Here is a 21,479-nt window from a genome sequence, read left to right as displayed (position 1 = left end):
TCTGCTATTAAAATCGATTTTCCATGTATTTTGTTGTTGGCGTTGGAAAAACTTTTCAACTGTCATTAGCGTTCAGTGTATATGTGTGTGTGAGTGCGAGTATGCGAAAACTTTATCAATTCGATGGGGTGGGGGTGGTGGGCTGCTGAGGCCATTGACGGCTTGGCCTGCCAATTTCCTCGAGCTAATAATTTATGCTGCCGAACCGACCCCCTCCGGGAACCAAATGCCCCTTTGAACTAATGGCATTGTCGTCGAGCCTAACATGACTCATCAGATCCGCACCATATCCCGCCCGTTTGGATTTATTTCTGTCCACTCATTTCGGCCGATTGTTTGTCTTCATTTCCTACGCCTAACTTTGATTGACATTCATGCCCCATCATTTATTCATTTTGCGCCATTTTAACGCTTCGCTCCGCTCCCATTCCTGCTCCTGCCAGAGAAAAGTTTCGGCTGGGGCGCCAGAACTCCTTCCTCCCAGTATTTCTTGTCAAAAATTAGCAGCTACTCTTTCGGTTTCGTGTCCTAGCAACTGCAACTGTCAGCGACAAAAACAACACCCGCAACTTATGTGCTGGCCAAATATTTGCAGAGCCATTAAGTGAGTCCCAGGATATGGCGAAGACAATGAATCAGGTCCTTCAACTGAATGTCACTGCTAATGGGTGGTTTTCATCATCTGCTTGTCCTTCGTCCTTTTCCATTTGCTGCGCAATTGACTGCGATTTGCAATCATAGACGCGTATTTCGTGTTTACTCGAGAATGATTGGACGGTTGTGGTTGTGGGTAGGTTTGCCTTCCTCGGCCAGCAATTAAGTGTCCTTTGTTTGTCCCGGCCCCCTTGGTTTTGTATGCATAGTTGTGACTTACCAACAAGCGTGCTGAGCAATTATCCTACACTATTTACAATTGACTTTCCTAAACAACTGTTCACATTTTATCCGACTTGGTGAATGTTTCCTTTAAAAGATTGAATAGAATAGAATTCTACAAATTAAATAAAAATTGGTCCAAAACCAGAAAAAAAACTAAATTATGAAAAACAAACAATATTTTAACTTAGAATTTCAAATTAATAAATATTTTTAACTAATGTCGAAAAAATTACCACTTTGTCAATATCTGTAAAATAAATGCAAATAGTTTCCAATAAATCAACTCAACTGACAAACTGAAATGACATATTTATTACAATATTTTATTTGATTAAAAGAACATATTAATGTGTTCTTGCTGAATAGAAAACCAGTAAAATTTTTGTATTTTTGGGATCTGTGAAAAACTTCCGATATTTGAAAACCTTATTGGCAACAGACACAATCGATTGAATCGAAACTGCAGCAGTGCAGCTTTAAATTCAATGATAGCTCGCTTACAGCCACACACACAAACACATACATACTGATTGTGTGCGCATTTGTGTATAAGTATATGTAGTGTGTGGTCATATTCGATATCTCCACCCAAACAGACGCTGGTGGGAGCTTTGGAGCATTCGTGCTCGCAAAGCCCGGCAGCGTTGAATTTTATGAGAACTCGGCTAAACACACGCCCATATAATTTTGATTACACTTGTATTTTTTGTAAATACACCGCCCGCACACGTACACGTACACGCACACCGAAAACCAAAACAACCACAAGCACACATGTGCATAAAAACGACATCCAGCTGCCAGGATTCGCGTCTGGTATGGTCTGGTCCTGTGCCCCACAAGGGGCATACCAAGGGGGATACTAAGCGCCTTCGCAACAAATTGCAGTTAAAAACGGCGGCGTCCAACAAATCTGCAGGCTGTCCGGGCAACGGACGTAGCTAAGGAACTAACGCCGTACACACACACACACACACACACACACACAGACATTCGTCTAAAAGGATATTTTGCTGGTTTCTATAAAACACGTGTGCGATTTAACAACTACAAGTGCAGCTCACACCCACATAGGTTGGCCGAAAAGCGAGTTTTGTTGCGTTTTTATGTGGCTCCCATAAAAGTTATTAATGCGACCGTGTGTGTGTGTATGTGTGTGTGAGTGTATGCTGTACAAAATGGCGCGGGCGTGTGCAAGCGTTAATGTGGCAAAAATGTTTTGGAATGAACTTTTCCATTTTTCGCGACAGGACTTGTTTCTTTTGTTTATATGTTGCCGCTTTTTTTGCACATTATGTATTTGTGAAATATATTTGCAATTGCATTTTTTTCTATTAGTATTTTTATTATTATTTTGTTTGCGGGCCACAATGCGGCAGGATGCGAGTCGTAAAACAAACATATGACTGCCCGGAGTTACTAAAAATACAACAAAAAAAAAAAAGCTTTGAAAGAGAATGTCGGTGCAAAAAACAAATTTAAAAACGAGCAGCGATTAAATACCAGTGTTGTAACATTTAAGCGGAAAACAAATTCAAATTATTATTTTATATATTTTAAACACAATTGGTTTTTCTTTATATTATTTTTAAGTTACTAAAAAAATTCTTCAAGTAAAGCGAACATCATTAAGGTTATCAGACTCAGCCCTATTTTTACAGCTTTGAGCAACAAATGTGCCACAAGTGAGATATGGATTGGATATTCTTTTAATTGAACGAATTGTTCCTACAAGTATGTTCTTCATTCTTCGCCCTATTGTATTTTTGTTGCTAAAGGGTTTAATTGAGGCTACAAAACTTGGATACTACCAAAAAGAAATAATATTATTTTCAGACATAAATATGTCAGTCCGAGTGACCGCTTTTATTATACTTGTAGTTCTATATTTTGTAAAAAGAGATATTTATGTCTCTTTTCTTCACCATGTTGTTCATCCCAAACCAGCATAAATGTTAAATCAAATAACTTATTTGTCAGCAACAGCTGAGGCATAAAAATGCGTTCTTTTAAAAACAATTAGCCACAAAGGTGTCTTTGTTTCAAAACTCAGTTGACATTCGTTGAAAAACCAGAAAATTGGAATACAAAAAGAATACATTTTGAAATGGATTCACAGGGAATTATCATCATCATTATAGTCATTACCATAGCCGTTGTTGCTCTTTTGTTATTATTTTGGTGTATAATTGCGGCAAATGTTTTCCAATCGGACGAATGGAACTATCAAAACGAACATTCCCCACCCGCCGCGCCATACCATGACGGCAAAGTTAGGTGATATTGAAACAAGATACAAGGATCAACTGTTCGACTGAAGCGCAAGTAACTCATTAAGGACTAGCAGCAACCCTCATAATGAGCGAGCATTATCGTCAATTATTTTAGTTTTTTCTTCAAATTAAAAACAAACAAATCATTGTTCGTTCTCTAATTGTGCCAGTTTGGAAGCGCTAGCGTATTCGAAAGATACCAGCTCTTAGTTTGATTTTTTTAATAAGTAGATATATGTATGTATATGTGTAAAGAATTGCGACAAAGAAGCAGAATAGAAAAAAACATATTAGCGAACAGAAAATGTGACTTTGCCTGAAAAGTCAGTATGAACGCTGTATTCGTTATTGTTTGACCTAAAATATGGTCATAGCATGTCTCGTTATTGGTGTCTTTTTATGCTTGTGTAGCACTCTCATAGTGGCCCTGCTGCCTTGGGGATATTATTACCAATATCATCATAACCATTCCAATGAGAATTGGCACTGGGACAAAAAAATGAGCTCTTCGGCTGGACCGTAAGTAATGCCTTAATGACTAACTCCTGGCTATAACATGTTTAAGAAAATAATCTTTTATTCATAGAATCGAATTGGCACTTTTAAAATTATACCTATGGGCCCTCATTTGAGGTAATACCTTTTTCGTGGCTGGTACGTGCTGTTATTAAACGCTTTATGAATTACGTGGAATAATAGCATACTGGTCCTTTCTTATGTGAGCAGGAGAATGTTGCAGTCGAGTAAGCCTGACAGATCCCTTTGTAAGCTGTCGTCTGCTGGGATCAGAACAATAAAAAGATCTAAGCATGGTTAAGGTGCAGCTATGCTTTTTACGTCATTAGTTTAAATTATGTTACTCCTTAAATTAAATTTTCTTTAAATTTTTATTTTAGAATTCGCACAAATTCAAAGCTAAATATTTCGATATGCCAAGTAAAAAGGTCCTATATATCATAATCATAGTACTTGCAATTTTAGCATCAATCTTCATCATTTTGTCTATTGTGATGCTGGCTAAGCCTAGGAAGTGCACAATCGCCGACATTTTCGACCAAAATGCTACCACTAAAATCCCCATAAATATAATTGAATAATTATCATTATTTCATTATCATGATCTACCCGTAATCTTGTGCGCTCGTCTGCCAAGTCTCGACACTTTTAGTCCAATCGTCAAAGGGATCAGTCGATCGAATCAAAAGTTGTTGTAAACGAGGATGAAAATGGTAAGTTTATAGCTTATTCTTAAAAATGTTTTTATTTATTGGGGTTGACCAAAACTATGAATTTCATTAGCCATGTAACATTTCCGCTTGCTTGAAAGTCGCTCCTGTTAATCGCCTTATTATTCCATGTTCACATTAAATAATTACGGAACTAATTTGTGATATTTAAGTACGGGACAATTTTTAACAAATCCCTGCCAGTAATGTGTCAATCTTTGCATTTCAATTCAAAAATAATTTTAGTTGGCTCCGTTATTTCGAATTCAGCAAAATTCTTATTGTATTCGTTAAAATTAAAGCAACACGTTTCGATATGGAGGAAAAACATCTCATGATAATTATTATAATACTTGCAATTGTGACAGTCGTGTTTGGCATTTTAGGTTTTTACTTGCTCCTTAAGCCCAAAAACTGTACATGGGCCGATGTGATTGAGGATTCTGGAAAATTTATGCCAATTGGATCAGAAATAGTCACTTAATTGCTCGTTTTTTAACCCACAACTGTTAAGTAAAGGTTGGCCTAAGAACTGGTATGTTTTCCTTTCTATCAGAATATTTAATTTCCAGAGATGTTCTGGCCGTGGTAAAGAAGGAGAAATGTGCATCCAGAGGTTCGCTTCGTACTTGTTTCCAGTTAACCGTATCGAAAGGTAAGTGCATGTTCATATTTTCTTGTATAATGACTTCGAAACGTGTCTAGTGACACACATCACATCACTATATACGTGTAGTATGTTAGCATTGGCAATAGGTAGGATTTATAAATGTACGAATTTATGAGATCAAGCATTCATGAACAAGAAAGGACAAATCGATATGGCCATCTCTATCTGTCCAACTATCCTTAGATCTAAGCACATCTTAAGATTGGTGGAATTCTTAGAGTAAAGTTACGGAGCAGCCAAGAGTAAGGGACGTACAGAGTAAGAAACGCAGGTCCCAAACCTGCCTTGTGTATCTTAAAAGACTGAAGCTAAAGTAGAAGTAAAAAATTGATAAAACAAACCTAAAGAGATATATAATAATTATAAAGATTAATATGAATTTTGAATGTTAAAAATAAAACTAATAATAATAAAATAACCTAATACTAAGATCAATATAATTAAATTTATAATGACTAGCGTAATAATTTAAAAGCAATCCATTACTTGTAACTCTAGGGTAAAGCTTATAAATAAATAAATAAGTAAATAAATAAGTAAATAAATAAATAAATAAATAAGTAAATAAATAAATAAATAAGTAAATAAATAAATAAATAAATAAATAAATAAATAAGTAAATAAATAAATAAATAAATAAATAAATAAGTAAATAAATAAATAAGTAAATAAATAAATAAATAAGTAAATAAATAAGTAAATAAATAAATAAATAAATAAATAAAAAAATAAATAAATAAATTAGTAAATAAATAAGTAAATAAATAAATAAGTAAATAAATAAATAAATAAATAAAATGTCAGACTAGGTTTATATCAAAATAGGTGAGTAAAGGAAATATATAAATAACTTACCGAAATGACAATAGGTTTTATGAAAATAGTCATTTTAAGGGCATCTGAATAGAGTCTGCCTGGACGCAGAGTTGCATTTGAAGTTTCAAGGCAACACTGATGCATCGATTGGTGCGTGAAGTAAAATACATTTTCGATTTTCAGTCTTTAACAATAAAATAAAGGTTTATTCTTGCGCTTTTTGTCATATTCACACTTATAATTGGTTTGTTTAATTGTTGTCCATATGATACACCGGCAACGATAATTCTAGGGTTAGATGTGTTCTTAATGCTTTGCTCTGATAGTTTGCTTTAGTGATGCTACACTTTGATGATGCCTTACACCTATTTAGTACTTATGCAGAATATTTTTTGGGACTCGAATCTCAAAGTGTTCAAAACAATTGATTAAATGCATAAACTGAAATGCAACCAACATTTTGGCATTCGATTTGTTGTTCGCCTTCACATACACGAATACAAATTAAAATGGCAGTTTGTTTTGTATGCTTAGCTTTATCTTTACCTCTATGCTTAGTCAATTTTAAGTATAGCAACAAAATGTGCAACGCAAAAGTGTGACAAGGGGAGTGGAGGAGGCCCTTATAAATATAAATATACTCGTACATACATATAGTACAGGCTTAATTTAGGCCAATGACTACAACGTCATCAGAGTTGAATAAAACACACTTAAAATGATTCAAGTTAACAAATAGTACATTCGATTAAACACATCTGGCGTACTATATTCATACGCCTTTTAGCACATGGAGGACCTAAATGGCTAGTGCTACGATTTAATTTAGCTGTTTATATTAAGTTCCGAAGTAGGATCTTACATCTACACATATACGTATTGTACTCGTATGCACTATATTAGGCTTACGTTTCTAATCTTCTACTCGCACATAGTAAACAATTGTTGCTTTTAAATACTAAATGGAGATACTTTTATAATACAATTTCAATTTCTGTTGTTGTTTTGCTTCTTCTATTTAATTGTTTAGGCAAGGGTTTGAAGTAGAGGTGTGCCTTCTAATTGTTGTGGAAACTTAATATTTGTGCAAGTTAATTTAAAAGAAATTAAAGAATGTCTCAGACAACAAAATGAATGTCGGAAATATTACACAAAATATTCAATGGTTTAATCGTGTCATGGAGAATGAAAAAGAACTGAAAATAAATGCTCTACTCTTTAAATGAAGAACTATTAAATAATATTAACAAAAGTCGACGTTATCGCCCACCACCTCTACTTTTTACAAAACGATTACAGTTTTCATTACAGATGAGACGATTTCTAAAATGTCAGCATGTGGTCGCAAATTCTTTTCACAAGCTGTCGAGTTTCTCACCTGGCTCTAATCACTTATTTATCATCGTATGTTTATTATTTATGCATTACTTCTAGGGCACATTTAAAGCTTTCACAATATATCTATAAATACATTACATATGCTTTGGGAAAGGGAAAGAGAATCAGGAAGTGGAAATGTTGTTCAGCAAGCTATTGATAGAAGAATTTAAATGGAAAATATATAGAAATATTTAAAACTGAATTGCGTTTTGTTGAAAGCTGAGAAATGAAAACAAAAACAAATGCAAGTTAAAAATGTGTGAATTGATTAAGTGCTAGCCTTAAGTCATAACTTATTCCTATAGTTTTGGTTTAACAACAAAGCCACTTGAGTCCGATGGCCTCGATTAGCACAAACAAAGATGCTCAGCTTTTTCTTCTTTGTTTTCTTTCTTTTAATTACATACTCGTATAATTTACTTGGAGCTTTAAACGTTGACTTATAGTTAACTTTTGATTTTGTTGTATTTTCAGATGAACTTTATACAAAGCTGTGATCAATGCCATAACACTAGGCTACAACTACAACTACGACTGCAGAGTGGGGTGAATGGGGTGAATGGGGTGATTGGATGAGGCATACGAATAGTTGATGCTCTACGTTCTACTTTAAATTGGACTCACACAAATATGTATATATTTATATGTATATAATATGCTCGTATATATGTCTGTATGTATATTCGTAGCCGTCTACGTACTAAACACTAAGTAACTCTCATTCGCCGGCTCAGCTGCACCAGCCGTCTCATACTAGACATACGCCTGAGCGCGCGTCCGGGGCTCCTTGCCCTGCAGTCGCTCCACGAAGTTCCGCCAACTGACCATCGTCTTGCTGGAATAGAGCCACACACTTGAGGTCACACCCACCAGCATGGAGCACAGGTATTTGACCATATAGATCTGGAAGATGGGACGAGCCTCGGCGGTGCCCGGCGGCCGTGCTACCGGGCAGGGTATGGAGAAGGGCTTGCAAATGTCACGGTGCCACTGAATCATCCACTCATCGAAGTTGTAGTACTCGTAGAAGAGGCAGCCGAGCAGCCCCAGAGCCGGCAGTATGAAGAGACCCGAGAAGAAACCAATGCGAAGCATCAGGCGCTCCAATTTATCCGTGCGCTTGCCATCCGTCTTCATCACGGTGCGTATGCGGAAGAGCGAGATGAAGCCGGCCAGGAGGAGCAGGGCGCCAATCGATAGATAAATGCAGAGCGGCAGAATGAGGAATACGCCCAGGGAGTGGGAGTCCAGTTGGCCCACAAAGCACACTCCCGACAAAATGTCACCTGCAACAACAAAAAACAATTCGAAATTTTCTTTTAGATAACGAAAATAGCAATCACAATAGACGCTTTAATAAGGTTTCAGGATTGTAAAATGTGCATTAGAGAACACATTGGCGTTATTTTGTAAATTAAAATGTTTGGAAAATTACATAAAATTAATTACCAACAAATTCAAGTAAATGGCACTATATTCAAAACAAATAAGGCAACATCTGGCAAAAGTTCAAAAGGCATAAAACGTTTTGGGTCAGAGCGAAGTTTGCGATAAAGACGCTCCTCATCCATATGCTTAGAAAATGCTTAGATTGTTTTGTTGTTTATTTTGTTGTAACATTCATTTTATTTATTAAGTAAATTAGTTCATTTTTCCACTATTTTTGTTTTTATTATTTCAGCTTTAAATGTTATTTCTTTCCTGTTAAATATATCTAACAATCAGATGGAGAAATGTTTTATCTTATATCTTCCAGCGATACACATGTAAACATCATGACGTTACGAATCTGTTCATCCGTCTGGATGAGTACCGAGAGCTTTTAAACCATACATGGTAGGAAAACCAAACTTGACCTATATGCAGAGCAACTTTACTACAAACTTAATATACTCGTAGACTTTTTATTTTATTTAGCTTCAATGTACTGATTGGTGCAAGAATTATTCTTGGTAGGCTGACTTAAACAACAGAAAGGCAGGATTACCATTTACATTTATTAATTTGTTTGATAGGCTTCTTGAAAACCGCATTCAAAAATCATACAAATAAGCTTAAATTGATTTAGCGTCAAGTATAGGGATAAATAATTTCAAATATCTTATTAGTAAAATGGATAAATCCAGCTCCATATATTAAGCAAAGTAGTACTTAATTTTTAAGCTTTAAGGCCAACTTTCAAGTTGCTTAAGCCGGAAATCCATACAAATTAAAAACACAGTTTAAGTTTAAGTTTCACGATGTGGTTATGAATATATTTTTAGAGCACTGTCAAAATCGGCAAACTATAACGAATTAAAGAGTCTGGCTGGCACGACTTTTTGATCTAAAGTGACAAAAGGATTGATTTTTCTCGTATTTCATATTTTTCTTAAGTGTTTCTAATTGAATAAAGAATATAGTTGAAACAAAAATGTTTAGCTCTTCAGAAGTGTGTTGACTTTATTTCAATTAAAGTCGTATATTTGTTTTAATTAATGATAATTAGAGCTAAATGCCCTTGTTTAGTTAACGCTCTTGTTTTATGTACACTAACAAATATCCGCTCTTTGTATAATTATTTAGCACTAGCTAAGTTTTAAGTGTTGGCTTTTATTTGCCTAACCACACAACCAATGAGAAACGATAAATGAAAAGAAAACAGCAGTACGAGTTAACTTGTTTTCCAATTTAAAGTAAAACTTTCAGGCTTAAACCTCGAAATCATTTCATTTCTATTTCCATCAACTTGTGTCTAATGCCAGGGAGAACATTTCACTCTGGCAATTGTTGTTGTTGCAGCTCATAACGATATAAACATAAACATAACATCTCCCTCAACTCTCAGATGCAACACAAGCGAGCAACTGAGAGGCAGGCGACGAACCAAGACCCAAGCAAAAACAATGTTTAATTTTACTTTTACCTTTCGATAAATATTTACACAGCGATTGTTAAACAGCAGCAGCAGCAACCATTCACATTCACATGGCCATAGCCGAACAACAACAATAACAACAGCAACATTAACAACGACACCTTCGACAATGGCAACAACAATTCCAGGTTAGGCTCCAAGTCCCTGTCCGATCCGTCCGATCCGGCCTGCCCCTGCCCCTGCCCGTGGTCTGTGAAAAAGTTCAAAGTCTATGCGCCGCAGCTTGTTTAAACAATTTACAACTCGCTTTTAGGATCAGGGGCACAGAAGTTGTGGTTGCTCTTATCGTTGCTGCACCACACTGGCAAACTGACAAACTGACAGACTGACAGACTGACGGACTGACGAGTGGACGAGCTGAAGAGCAGAGGGGCCCTGCCTTTAATGCACTTCGAGTTGCCTGCCCAGCTCATTAGCACTATTTGCTATTTATAAACATGTTAACAACCCCAACATCGGCATCGCTCGCTTCAATCCCCACTCCATATTGATTCATGTACGGCTATATATACATATATATTATATATATGTGTGTGTGTGTGTAAGCTCCATGTGTGTTCATATTCATGACTTATTGGCGCGCCATATTTCCGCTCATAAATTATCGATTAGCTCTTGCTTTTTATTCAATTTTATTTGCGGCTTTTATGACATGTTAATTTAGTTTTCACTTGAGTTTTATTTCACACCCTCCCCCCCTCCCACTCCACACTCCCCCTGCTCCACACCATTCAAGTGGATCACGATTTTGTTGTTAGTGTTAATGTTGTTGTTGTTGTTGTTGTCAGACTGGGTGCCTGTTGGTTGCCACTAACGATTTACACCTCGTTGACTTGTAAATACATGCTTTTAATTAAAATGTCTGCCCACCTCCTATTTTTTTTGTTCAGCCTTCAATCTGTGGTCAACTCTTGCTTTCGTTGAAGGCATGGGAAATTTTCACTCCAATGCGTCGATATAATATTTATTATGATGCCGCCTATAGAAGTTTGATAAGGGACAGAGGCTATGGTTAGGCTTTTGACATAACATCCCGACGAAACTAGCTTTTGAATATTCTATATAATTCTTATGGGTTTTATTTGCATAGAAACGCCATATTTTTATTACTTAAGAAGTAGATACAACAAATTTTAATGCATATTATTTGCCTGTCCAACCAAAAAAGTGTCAAGGAGTCAAGGGATATGCTTGAGGCTCTGAAACTTTTCCTTACCAGTTAATAACCAGACTTAAAACAGATTGTTTTTTTGAGTAAATAATGAGTTATTTTCTAGATCTAGGTCTTAAATAAGATTTAGCTAATTTGGTATTTAAAAACTATCCAACTCTTTTGGAATATTTGTAAAGAACTGGTCTCCGAAGATCTATACTGTTGATTAATTATACAGTGCTGCTTTGGTGAAAAAACTCTTTGAATTTCACGATTCAGAATGTGAAATAAATACTATATAAACGCATAATATTAAAGTGGAATATTTAGAAGAATATTAATATTGTTACCTTTCAGAAATTAGCCATATTCTGTAGGATAATAGAAACAAGGAATTAAATAATTCCATTTATGCCGAGATATTGTGAAACGTTTCAGAACTAAACTCGATTTGGAGTATTGTTTCTTGTGTTCTTCATACATTTAGTTGTTGGACATTCTAAGATTGATACAGACTTACTTTTAAGAATATGAGTATAAAGTTCTAAGAAAGAAGAACAAATTATGTAGTGGTATGTAATATGCAGATTGAAGAATAAATGTTGGCAAGCAAAGCTAGCTGTAGGGAGATTTGGACACAAAAAAAGGATACAAATTTAACAAAAACTACTAACAAAGTCAGAAGATTACAAATTTAAAAGTATTATTATTAAAGTGAACCAAAACGATTCTCTTTGCCGAGCTGGTACACTCAAATGAAAAAGTGTCTAGAGATTTGTGTAGAGAGACATATCGTCGATTGTTAACTGCATAACGGCTTGTTAATGCAAGTGAACTTATAAGCCTGATCTATAAATTTACAGTACAATTTCCATGAGCCATCATTAGCTACCTAAGGATGTTTTATGTGGGCTAATTGGCCGCCTTTGATGTTGAGCACAACTGGAAATTAATTCACACCATGAGCAGCGCCACAAGATGAAGCGCCACAAATTTATAAATGGCTAGAAACTGCAGCTAAACGAATTCAATAAATTACAGAGCTAGGCAGGTGGGAAGGCAGTTAGGCAGCGCTGGAACTGTGGAAGCTCCTCGTCTTGACATTAGAATAGTCAGCCAGGAACATGAACATTAGCCACTGAGAGCGTCCCACGTACCGGGCTCAAGTGATTTCCGCTATGAAAACTGAAAAACTGAGAATAAATCTGCCAGTTACGAGTACATGGTAAGCAGCAGCGAGCAAAGCGAATGCTGCCACCTGCCTGATGCCGCTCCAGCCAGATATTGATCTTAATTTGTTGCAAAGGAGGGAAAAAAAAACAAAAAATATACATATATAGAAACAGATGGAATAAGGAGGAGAAGAAATAACATCAATGGCTGCAGAACGAGATGAAACGAAACGAAACGCATTGTAATTCAAAAACGATGGCAGAAGTTGCCGCGCAAAGAAACCGACTGCAGGAGGCTGTGGAGTTGCGGCTTTGCGGGCTCTATTGATAAATGAAGAGCAGTTGCAGTTGCTGTTGCAGGCAGCTACAAAGACAATTTGCTACAAAGACAACATGCAGCCGGGCAGGCAGAGGAACCAGTTCTACTTACACATCCTTTTTATCGCAATGCAAACTGGTTTGCCTTTGTTGGCCATTTTGGAAATTTCATTTGCAAAACGAGTACAGTTGGTTGACAAACGTACAGAACGAACTTGCCAGCAACTGAGTGACGACTGAGGGGAGTGAGGCAGGCGCACAGTGTGATGATTTATTCATTAAATTACATTTTTATTTATTCAAAAAGTTCGTTCAATTCGGTGTTTTTTTTAAAGTAACTTGTGTTTTTAAAAGGTAAGAAATGTTGTTTGAAAGTTGTGCTTTTTTCAAATAGATTTTCTTTTTGCTTTTAAAACAAACATATTTTTGGAAAAATAACTTTTGAAAAGCTTGAACAAACAACTGACATAAATGTTTCTTCTCGTGAAGTAAAGTATTTTCTGTTAATATCGGGAAAGTGAAGAGTTAATTGTATAGCAGCAAAGCAAGCATTTAGTCTTTAAAGAATTTTGGATGAAGTGCAAAGAGTTTCTATCCCACCTGAATATGAATCTTTGTCGTAGAAGTTAATCTTTTTATAGATAGCTTGTAAGAAGCTTGTCGTACGATGTAAGCCGTAGAATAAGATATTAATTCCATTTACCCGTAAAAAATGAACTGAATGAAAGATTTCCAGCCAGCGAATAAATAGAAAGACGTAATGATATTATAAATAATTTATATTATTTATAGAGGCTGTTTGAAATCGATAGTACTTGTATTATTGAAAAGTAGCTTTGCAACATAATTCTGTTTGCCAAAAAGTATTTCATTTATAGGACGGAAGCTAGTCTCTAGTCTGGCTATGGAGAGCTAAGGAATTGTATTTATATTACAATTTTTTTTAATTTAATAGGAATGCCATTAAGGTTAATCTTGTTTCAGTTACTTTTCATTTTTTTTTTGTCTAATCAAAAGCATGGGGTCTTAAATAATTAATTGTTTTTCATTCGCCCACTCTCTTGAAAGTTAACACTGTGCCTGGGGCTGCTGCTGTGACAATTCTGTGGCTTTGGAAGCTGCCACTTCTGCTGCTGCTGCTGTTGCTGCTACTGCAACAACAATGCATGTCAATTGTTTTGTGTGGCATGAGGAATGCGTGTTGCAATGCGAACTGCAGCGAACGCAAGCCAAGCCAGCCCAGGCTAAGCCAAGCCAAACCAAGCCAAGCCAAACCAAAGGAAGCCGAGTCGTGTCGAGTCGACTCCAGTCGAGTCGAGAGCAGTGAGTCGAGTTGAGTTGACTTTTTCGTGCTGTCAGTCAGTGGCAGGGACTGTCGTTGCCATCTCAGCCATCGGTGGCATCCTTTGCTGCTGTCTTGGGCCGCATGTTGATGAAGTGCAGACAGCAGAATTCCATTTTTAGTCATGGCATTGCATTTGATTATACATACTACTCGTTGCTCCACAAAAAAACAAGAACTAAAGAAAAATAAGACTAAACCAAAAAGAGTTGCACACTTTTTCTTTCCATTTTATTTATTTTTATTATTATTTTTTGTATTTTTTGTGGCCCTATATCAAAGTGTTGAGCAGCAGCAAAAGTGAAGAAGCAGCGAAAATTGTTTGGCAAAAATCGTTGTAGTTTGGTGGCGAACAAGTTTCGATGTGGTTGGATTGCTCTGATGCTCTTTTTTCTCTCATTGGCTCGGGTTCGACATATAGTTTGGTATGCATGTCTGCCGCTACACCTTTCAAGGTGATAATCTGCTCTGCAAATAGCCGTAGTGTTGGTATTTTCTGGTGTTGGAATGCTCCACAACGGCAATGATGAGAAATGCTTTGGTGCTGAAATTACAGAGTCGAGAGCGAACAAAGGGATGGCTTTATCCAATAAACAAGGGAGCAGTTCATATGTTTGCACAATAAGTTCGTTGTATTGTTAGAGATACGGCTGCTGATTGTTGGCTTTGACAGAGGTGTAAATAGTTTGAATAAAAGCTGAACAATTAGTTATTGTATGGGTGTCAGGCTCAAAGCAAATTATTTTTATTGTTTAAGCTCACAAATTTATTTGAAATTCAAAAAGAGGTTTCTGCGAAAGAGGCTTCGATTTAAAATTTTGAAGAATACTACAGTTGATGTCGCTTACAAATTTCCCTTATTTTAGTCACTACCAAACTTTGTAGACCTATGTAGTATGTTCGATGAAGAGTCATAAGTCGTAAGATACTTGTTAAAATTTAATTATCTATAGGGTCCCTTTTAATTAATACTGTGTTTGCTTCAATAATGTGACCTAATTCGACGAGCTGCTTATAAGTCTATAACAAGCAATTATAAAAATTTATTTAGTGATTCGAAACATAACTTTTTAATATTTTACCATATTTTGAATTTAATAATTAGGAGAAAAAGAGTTCTGCAGTTTGAAAAGCAGTTTGATAGCCTTTTGTGGTTCCTATCTTCTTTTTGCCATTACTTCTGTGATTTTGAAAAGCAGTATTTGATTAAAAATAATAAATAAATAATAAATAAATTTAAAAAATTTACAAGAACATAAGCCACCTGTTTTTCAATCATGATATAATATTGACTTTCTAGATAATAGAAATGCGTATACACCTTTCTTCGCACTATTTTGCAATATTTCTATTTCAATTGTCGATATAATTTGTCCAAACATGACTTCATTTTAACTTAATATAGGCTTTGTCTCATGCACGTATAAAATTCAAATTCAAATCGATCTTAACCAATTAAATCGAATTCGAAAACGGGAGCGTGTCATCAAAAGTTGTTACCCCATTATGAATCTATATCGAACAGACAATCGTTCTACATTTTGAATTGAAAAAGTGACATCTTTTCCATTCATCCTGGTTGCATTTTACAGTTGGATTAGCTTTCCTTTGACTGGATGCTCTTAATTCCCTTGTCGTTGTTGGATATATTAATCCGTTCTTTTTTGTCCCTTGGCTGTGCAATCTTTCACCTGCACAACGGGGTGCACCTGCGTAGCGACATCGCACGGGTGTGAGATAAATGTATCTTTGTATCTTTATCTATGCAACTTACATGAGTGCTGACGAAACTGTCAGCCATCATTTGAATCTAATCGCATGTTACTCGTGTTGTTTCTCGCTTGAAAATGTCGCCACGATTATTGTCTCGTTGCAGCCTTAACCCCACATCCTACAATCAGCCAGTCAGCCAGTTAGCTAGTCAGCCGCCCCTGCCACGCCCCCTCCCCTCCCCCTCCCCCTTCACCACTTCACTGGCTGAGCGCGCCCCTTGCTGCCCAGCAACGTCAAACATTTTAATTACTTGCTGGCTGTGCAAAGGCAGCACAAGTCGCTTATGTCGCTTTGTTTCTGTATCGGAGAATGTGTGTGTGTGTGTGTGTGTGTATTTGTATCTGTGTATCTCTCAGTTCGTTCGTTCGTTCGTTCGCTCGCCTGTCAGGCGCTTATCGCAGTCGCTGCTGCGCGTAGCTTTATAAAAATAATATGAACAGACCGCGCGACAGACATGAAAAGCTGAAGTTGTCTGCTTGCCTGCTTGGATGTGGACTGCTTTTTGTTTCGTTTGCTCCGCACTGCTCCATTTAGATAAATGACACATAAATTAAGCAATTTTCCTTTTATTTTCTATGTGCCTTTGTCCCTCAGTAGTTCCACTCGCTCCTGCTATCGAGCCAGCAGCATAATAGAATAATTATAAAACAATTGTCAAGCTGCTTATGTCCCTGGCCCTGGCACTGTTCCTGTCCCTATCCCTGTTTCCATTGAAAAACTACAGTGAAAAGCTGTTGAAAATTGTAACGATTGCTGATAGAGGGACGCTGGTTTATGACTGTAACTCAACTGTCTCCCATACAAGTATATATAGAATTCTCCCTTCACTCGTACATACCCGTATATAAGTATGTATGTACTTTTTCCTGATATTTGTGTACTTGCCGTAATGCCTTTTATCATTTTTATGACGCTTGTTCGAGTTCGAGTGTTAGATAAACATTTTGACAGCGTGGCCATAAAAAGTGTCACTGATAGGAACGCCGAAGGCATCAGAAGTGGAGCAGCCGAGAGGTAGCTTCAGGTCAAAGAATAAAGGCACGCGTGTCAAACTCATTATGCAATTTATGAGCCCTTCTCGGAATTCGCTTTTAAGTGTCCACGTACCTGGTGCTGGAGCGATTGTGTCACTCTGATGCTTAAATCTGATCTTAGGACAAAGATAACTCTCGTGTAATTACGTGTTCGGGGTTGGCTTTTATGTGACATGATGAGGATGTTGTGACAATTAAGGTAATACTTGTAGTACTGGACTGATATATGCGACTGATATAAAGAAAAAATGTTCATTTCAAGTGAAAGTGTTTTGATTAGTTCTTTATACTTCATTGTTTATTTACTTATGTGAATAGAAATTGTTTAACAACCGATAGTTATCTTTTTGAGGCCGCCCCCAACACTGGATTTGTTTATCATTACTTCTGTCCACTTCAAATGTTTCACACCAATTTTTACCCTTATTGAATAGTGACTGAGTAATGACCGATTTCGGTTCTTAAATTCTTTCCAATAGTGTCTATCTCTATGAGACATAGGCCGTAATTATTTTAACAATTGATGCTAATAGCTGCTCTGATTAAGTGCTTCGTATGAGACGTGTGGAGGGGGGATGCTTTTTAATGTTATCGTAATTAATTAATATGATAAAATTAGCTATTGATATAAGAAGTCCTGGCGCTGTGTTTCTTAAAGAATTTTTTATTTTCCACACCTCTGATTTGATTCAGATTGCAAATTTTCTACACCCAAGTACAACAACTGTGTTAATATCAATTTATTTTAATAAAACTTATAGACTATATTTTCACTGATACTTAAAAAGTATTTTGAGAATTTTTTAAATAGACTAATGGAGGGAAACCAGGTTTGGAGGACTGTACCTAAATATTTCATACACTATGTGGTTGATTGTAGAGAAATCTTAAATACAATATAGTTAATCAAAACCCTCGGTATTTGTGAACTTTAAAGTAAGTATATGTTTGATGTTGACTATTGAAAATGAAGTTTGAGCAAGTTTAGGTTTTTGTATGAATACAAGTCTAATTAGAATCTTGAAACTGTATAATTCAATGCTTGATTATATAGTACAGAGCAAGAATTATCTCATTATTCACGATTACATCTGGCTTGTAGGTTGAACTTAATACCGTTCTCTGAACCGCCAGTTATTGTCTCAAATTTTGAGTTTTGATTCATTAATCTTCTCGTTATTACGCTGTTATCCATTATCCAACTGTTTGGCCAAAAACACAATAGCAAAGCAGGTCAACAACCTGTTGCATAAATGCCAACAATAACATTAATGAAGAAAGAAACTGAAAGGCTAAGAGAATTACGTCTAAAAGCAGCACGAAACATTACTCGTAAAAGAGCGCACATAAAGATCGGGGTCAACAACAACAACAACAGCAACAGCTAATGAATAATAAAGGCAAAAATGTAATGTACAATAACAAGAGCAGCAGCAGCAGCAGCAACAACAACATCAGTAGTAGCTTAACCAGCAACAACAACAACAAAAACAACAACACTCGCATAATTTCACATTGAAAATGTCAACAAACGGTCGGCAGCCGACGGGCAACTGCGACGCTTATCAAGATGTGCAATTAAATATGGAAATGTGCAGCATGTTGCAGCGAAAAGATGAAAAAAGGAAACACACAGCCATAACAACATGCAACGGCAACAACAACAATAACAACAACAACTACAGCACAAATCTGCGTGTTACACGTTCAACATTTGCGCAAACACGCGACAAGTGTCATTAGCAGACAAGGCCCCACTGCCCCTGCCCCCCTGTCCACTGCCCCTCGCTCCCCAAAGATGGCCTCAGGGCCATTTTCATTTGAGCCATACAGCAGAGCAGCAGAAATGTACAAAATAAAAAGTATAAACAATTAAATGTCATTTGTGGCACATTTTATTTAGTAAAAATATGTGTTTGGCGGCCGCTCGAGGCTATTCAACAGTGGTTGCCATTTTCAAGTGTTCGACAGTAGTTTCCGGAGCAAAAGGAAGGGGATATGGCGTCGCGTTGACAGCAGTTGTGTCGATATGGCAACAAAAAAGTCAGCTCAAATGTAGAGATGCCAACTGGTTGCCTTGCCGTAGCAGGGTTATTTGTATAGTTAAAGAAATCCACGATTGAAAGACAAGTACTATATAGTCTAATTATTCGAGGAATAAGGAATGACATTAATACTAAGGCCTTTATTACCTAAAACTTAATATTGTTGCGTGATTATATAAGAATGATACGGTTTTAGACATTTTTCAAAATTGAATCAAACCTCCTAAAAGTGCACTTGAATCGGAACTTTTATATAAGCTTTATAGTATATTTTTTGAGTTCGTTTGAGCGTGTATTTTGTTTGGTACTTATTAAAGAAATTGAGACTTTTATTTATTTATTAAACGATAAAAACAGATTCTAAATGTATTTCTTAACTTTATAAAAGCTCAGGAAAAAATGATGCAGCGAAATGCTCGTACTGGCATAGATAATTACAATGACTAAACTGAAGAGCACAATAGATCTATATATACATTTTTCATTGATGGCTTAATAAATTCGTTGAGCTTCTCTGACAACCGTTCCGTACAAATCTATGTATTACCCTCCAAATATTAAGAGACGACTTATAATAATAAGTATGTTATTTATTTATAAACATTTTTTTTTTAAAAAGGTTGTAAGACGGATAATTCTAGAGAGTGACTTCTTGCAAGTCACAATTAGTTTCGGAAATGATACAAAATACACCCTTTGATGCAGGTTCCACATGAAAAAGGAAATACATAGCTCTTATTGATTTACGAGTGATTTAAGATTATCATAATGCGCTGAGCTTAAATAGCAGAGAAATTTCTTTGAAAGTTTCAAACACACTGAACGATGCAACAAATAAGTGTTGCCAGGTTCAAAAATATATAAAAGAGCTAAATAGGCCGAACGATCTAGTTCATGAAATCGAACTGGAGCGACACAACGGTATAATAGAGCGGGTGTTGATAGCGACTGCTGTTGTTGTGTATTCGAGTTGTGTGTTGTCGACGCGTTACGATTATTTGGTGCAAATATTTGAAAATTAAACAGGCGCAGGCAGACAGGCAGGCAGGCAGGCAGGCCGACAGGACAGACCAGACAGAGGCAAGCTACATGCCTAAAATTTGTTGAGAATTTATATTACGTGTCGACAATAACAAAAACAATAACAACGGGAATATGTATGTAGCAGAGAGGGCAGCAGCAGCAGCAGCAACAGCAACACGAACAGCAACAATTGAAATGGCAACACCAACAACAACAGCAACAAATGCGGCACAAATGCGTGGCCCGACAGCCGGAGAGGAGAGGACTGCGGCACAGACAGTCAACGCAAACAATTTCAATTTGCATGTGAAACAAGGACGCACTTGTAAATAGCTGCCAAAGTTCAACTACAACTATGTGGAACTTTGAAACTGTGGGACTCGTCAGAGTCACGCTGAGGGCTAGACCGGGAGGGATGGGTAGCGGGTTAGAGGGGGAGAGGGAGGGACAGCATAAATAGTGTTAAGTGCATGCAAAGATGCGTTCTCCATGGCACGTGAGCCAAGCTGTGTGTAGAGGCTATATACTTGTATAGTACGTAGATGTGGCAGTTATAGTATATTTTGTGGCCCAACTGAATTGTGTCTAACGAGCAACTGTTGCCCACAGTGCAAATGTCACTACGCTAAGCTTTAACACTAAAAAATCAATTATTGATGTACAGTAATGTTAAGTAATTTAAAAAAAAACTATCAATTGGAATGTAGAAGAGAACAAATATACAGAAATCGAAAAGACACCCACCATCACTTTAAACATTAAACGGTCGGGTTTGGTGGTTCAAAATTGAAATTGAATTCAAATTTCACTTTAATTGTTAGCGGCTTTTGAACACCCCTGTAGTTCCAAAATGGTAGTTTCAATTTTTGACTTGTTCTCATAACTTCCGGATGGGGCATGAACAGATTTGTCTAAGCGAAAAATGTACAAGGATTTCTTATGAAACATTTCATTAATTTTGTAATCTGTCTTTCTACACATTGAAAAATAGCAATACCTACAAAGGACATATTCTCGTTTGCTCTTAATATAAATGAAATAAGAGAAGCTCAGAGACTAAAAATTATTCTGGGCTTTAGCTCAACGTTAAAGAACCATCCATATCCAATAATAATTATAATTGAATAAATTTTATTTGATAAAATAAAATAAATCAATTTACTGGGCCTTTTTTTCAAAAAGTGTGATATGTATGTCTTCATAGCGGAAGTATTCTTAAGAGGAGCATTACGAGGGCCAATTCTAGTTAGCTAAACAGTTTTCTTTGCTCCTTTCAAATAGCAGAACCCTCAGTGCTATTTCTACTGCTGCCAGTCAACGAGAGGACCCGTTTTGTATGGCAGTAGAAAGCCAAAGCCTGTTGCCATGTGATTTCAACAGCCAGGCACACACCCACAATACGCGAGCATGCTTAGACATGCATAAATTACGCGCATCAGGTCAGGACAAGGCAGGCTG

The 21,479-nt window shown here is 36.5% G+C and overlaps 1 protein-coding gene and 1 long non-coding RNA gene across 6 annotated transcripts in view; one reads left to right on the top strand and one right to left on the bottom strand.

Moving 5' to 3' along the window:
- Nucleotides 1–4,062: 4,062 nt before the first annotated feature.
- On the top strand, nucleotides 4,063–8,096 carry LOC115632577. 5 transcript variants are annotated; one of them, XR_003996301.1, is made up of 5 exons: nucleotides 4,063–4,381; nucleotides 4,765–4,891; nucleotides 4,951–5,033; nucleotides 7,719–7,876; nucleotides 7,934–8,062. It is a non-coding gene; the product is annotated as an uncharacterized LOC115632577 (long non-coding RNA). The 5 variants fall into 5 exon arrangements; XR_003996299.1 differs by having other exon boundaries at nucleotides 4,765–4,897; XR_003996298.1 differs by lacking the exon at nucleotides 4,063–4,381 and having other exon boundaries at nucleotides 4,734–4,897; nucleotides 7,719–7,917; nucleotides 7,979–8,096.
- Nucleotides 7,592–21,479, bottom strand: part of LOC115632575 (frizzled) — a 159,200-nt gene continuing 145,312 nt past the window's right edge. Inside the window, exon 5 of the mRNA XM_030529796.1 lies at nucleotides 7,592–8,530. Coding sequence (XP_030385656.1) covers nucleotides 7,998–8,530 — 533 coding nt within the window. The 3' untranslated portion in view covers nucleotides 7,592–7,997. The remainder of the gene's footprint in view (nucleotides 8,531–21,479) is intronic.

The sequence above is a fragment of the Scaptodrosophila lebanonensis genome, unplaced genomic scaffold, assembly GCF_003285725.1.
Source record: "Scaptodrosophila lebanonensis strain 11010-0011.00,11010-0021.00 unplaced genomic scaffold, SlebRS2 tig00001415-arrow-pilon, whole genome shotgun sequence".
Classification (NCBI taxonomy): domain Eukaryota; kingdom Metazoa; phylum Arthropoda; class Insecta; order Diptera; family Drosophilidae; genus Scaptodrosophila; species Scaptodrosophila lebanonensis.
This window is presented reverse-complemented; position numbering and strand designations above follow the sequence as displayed.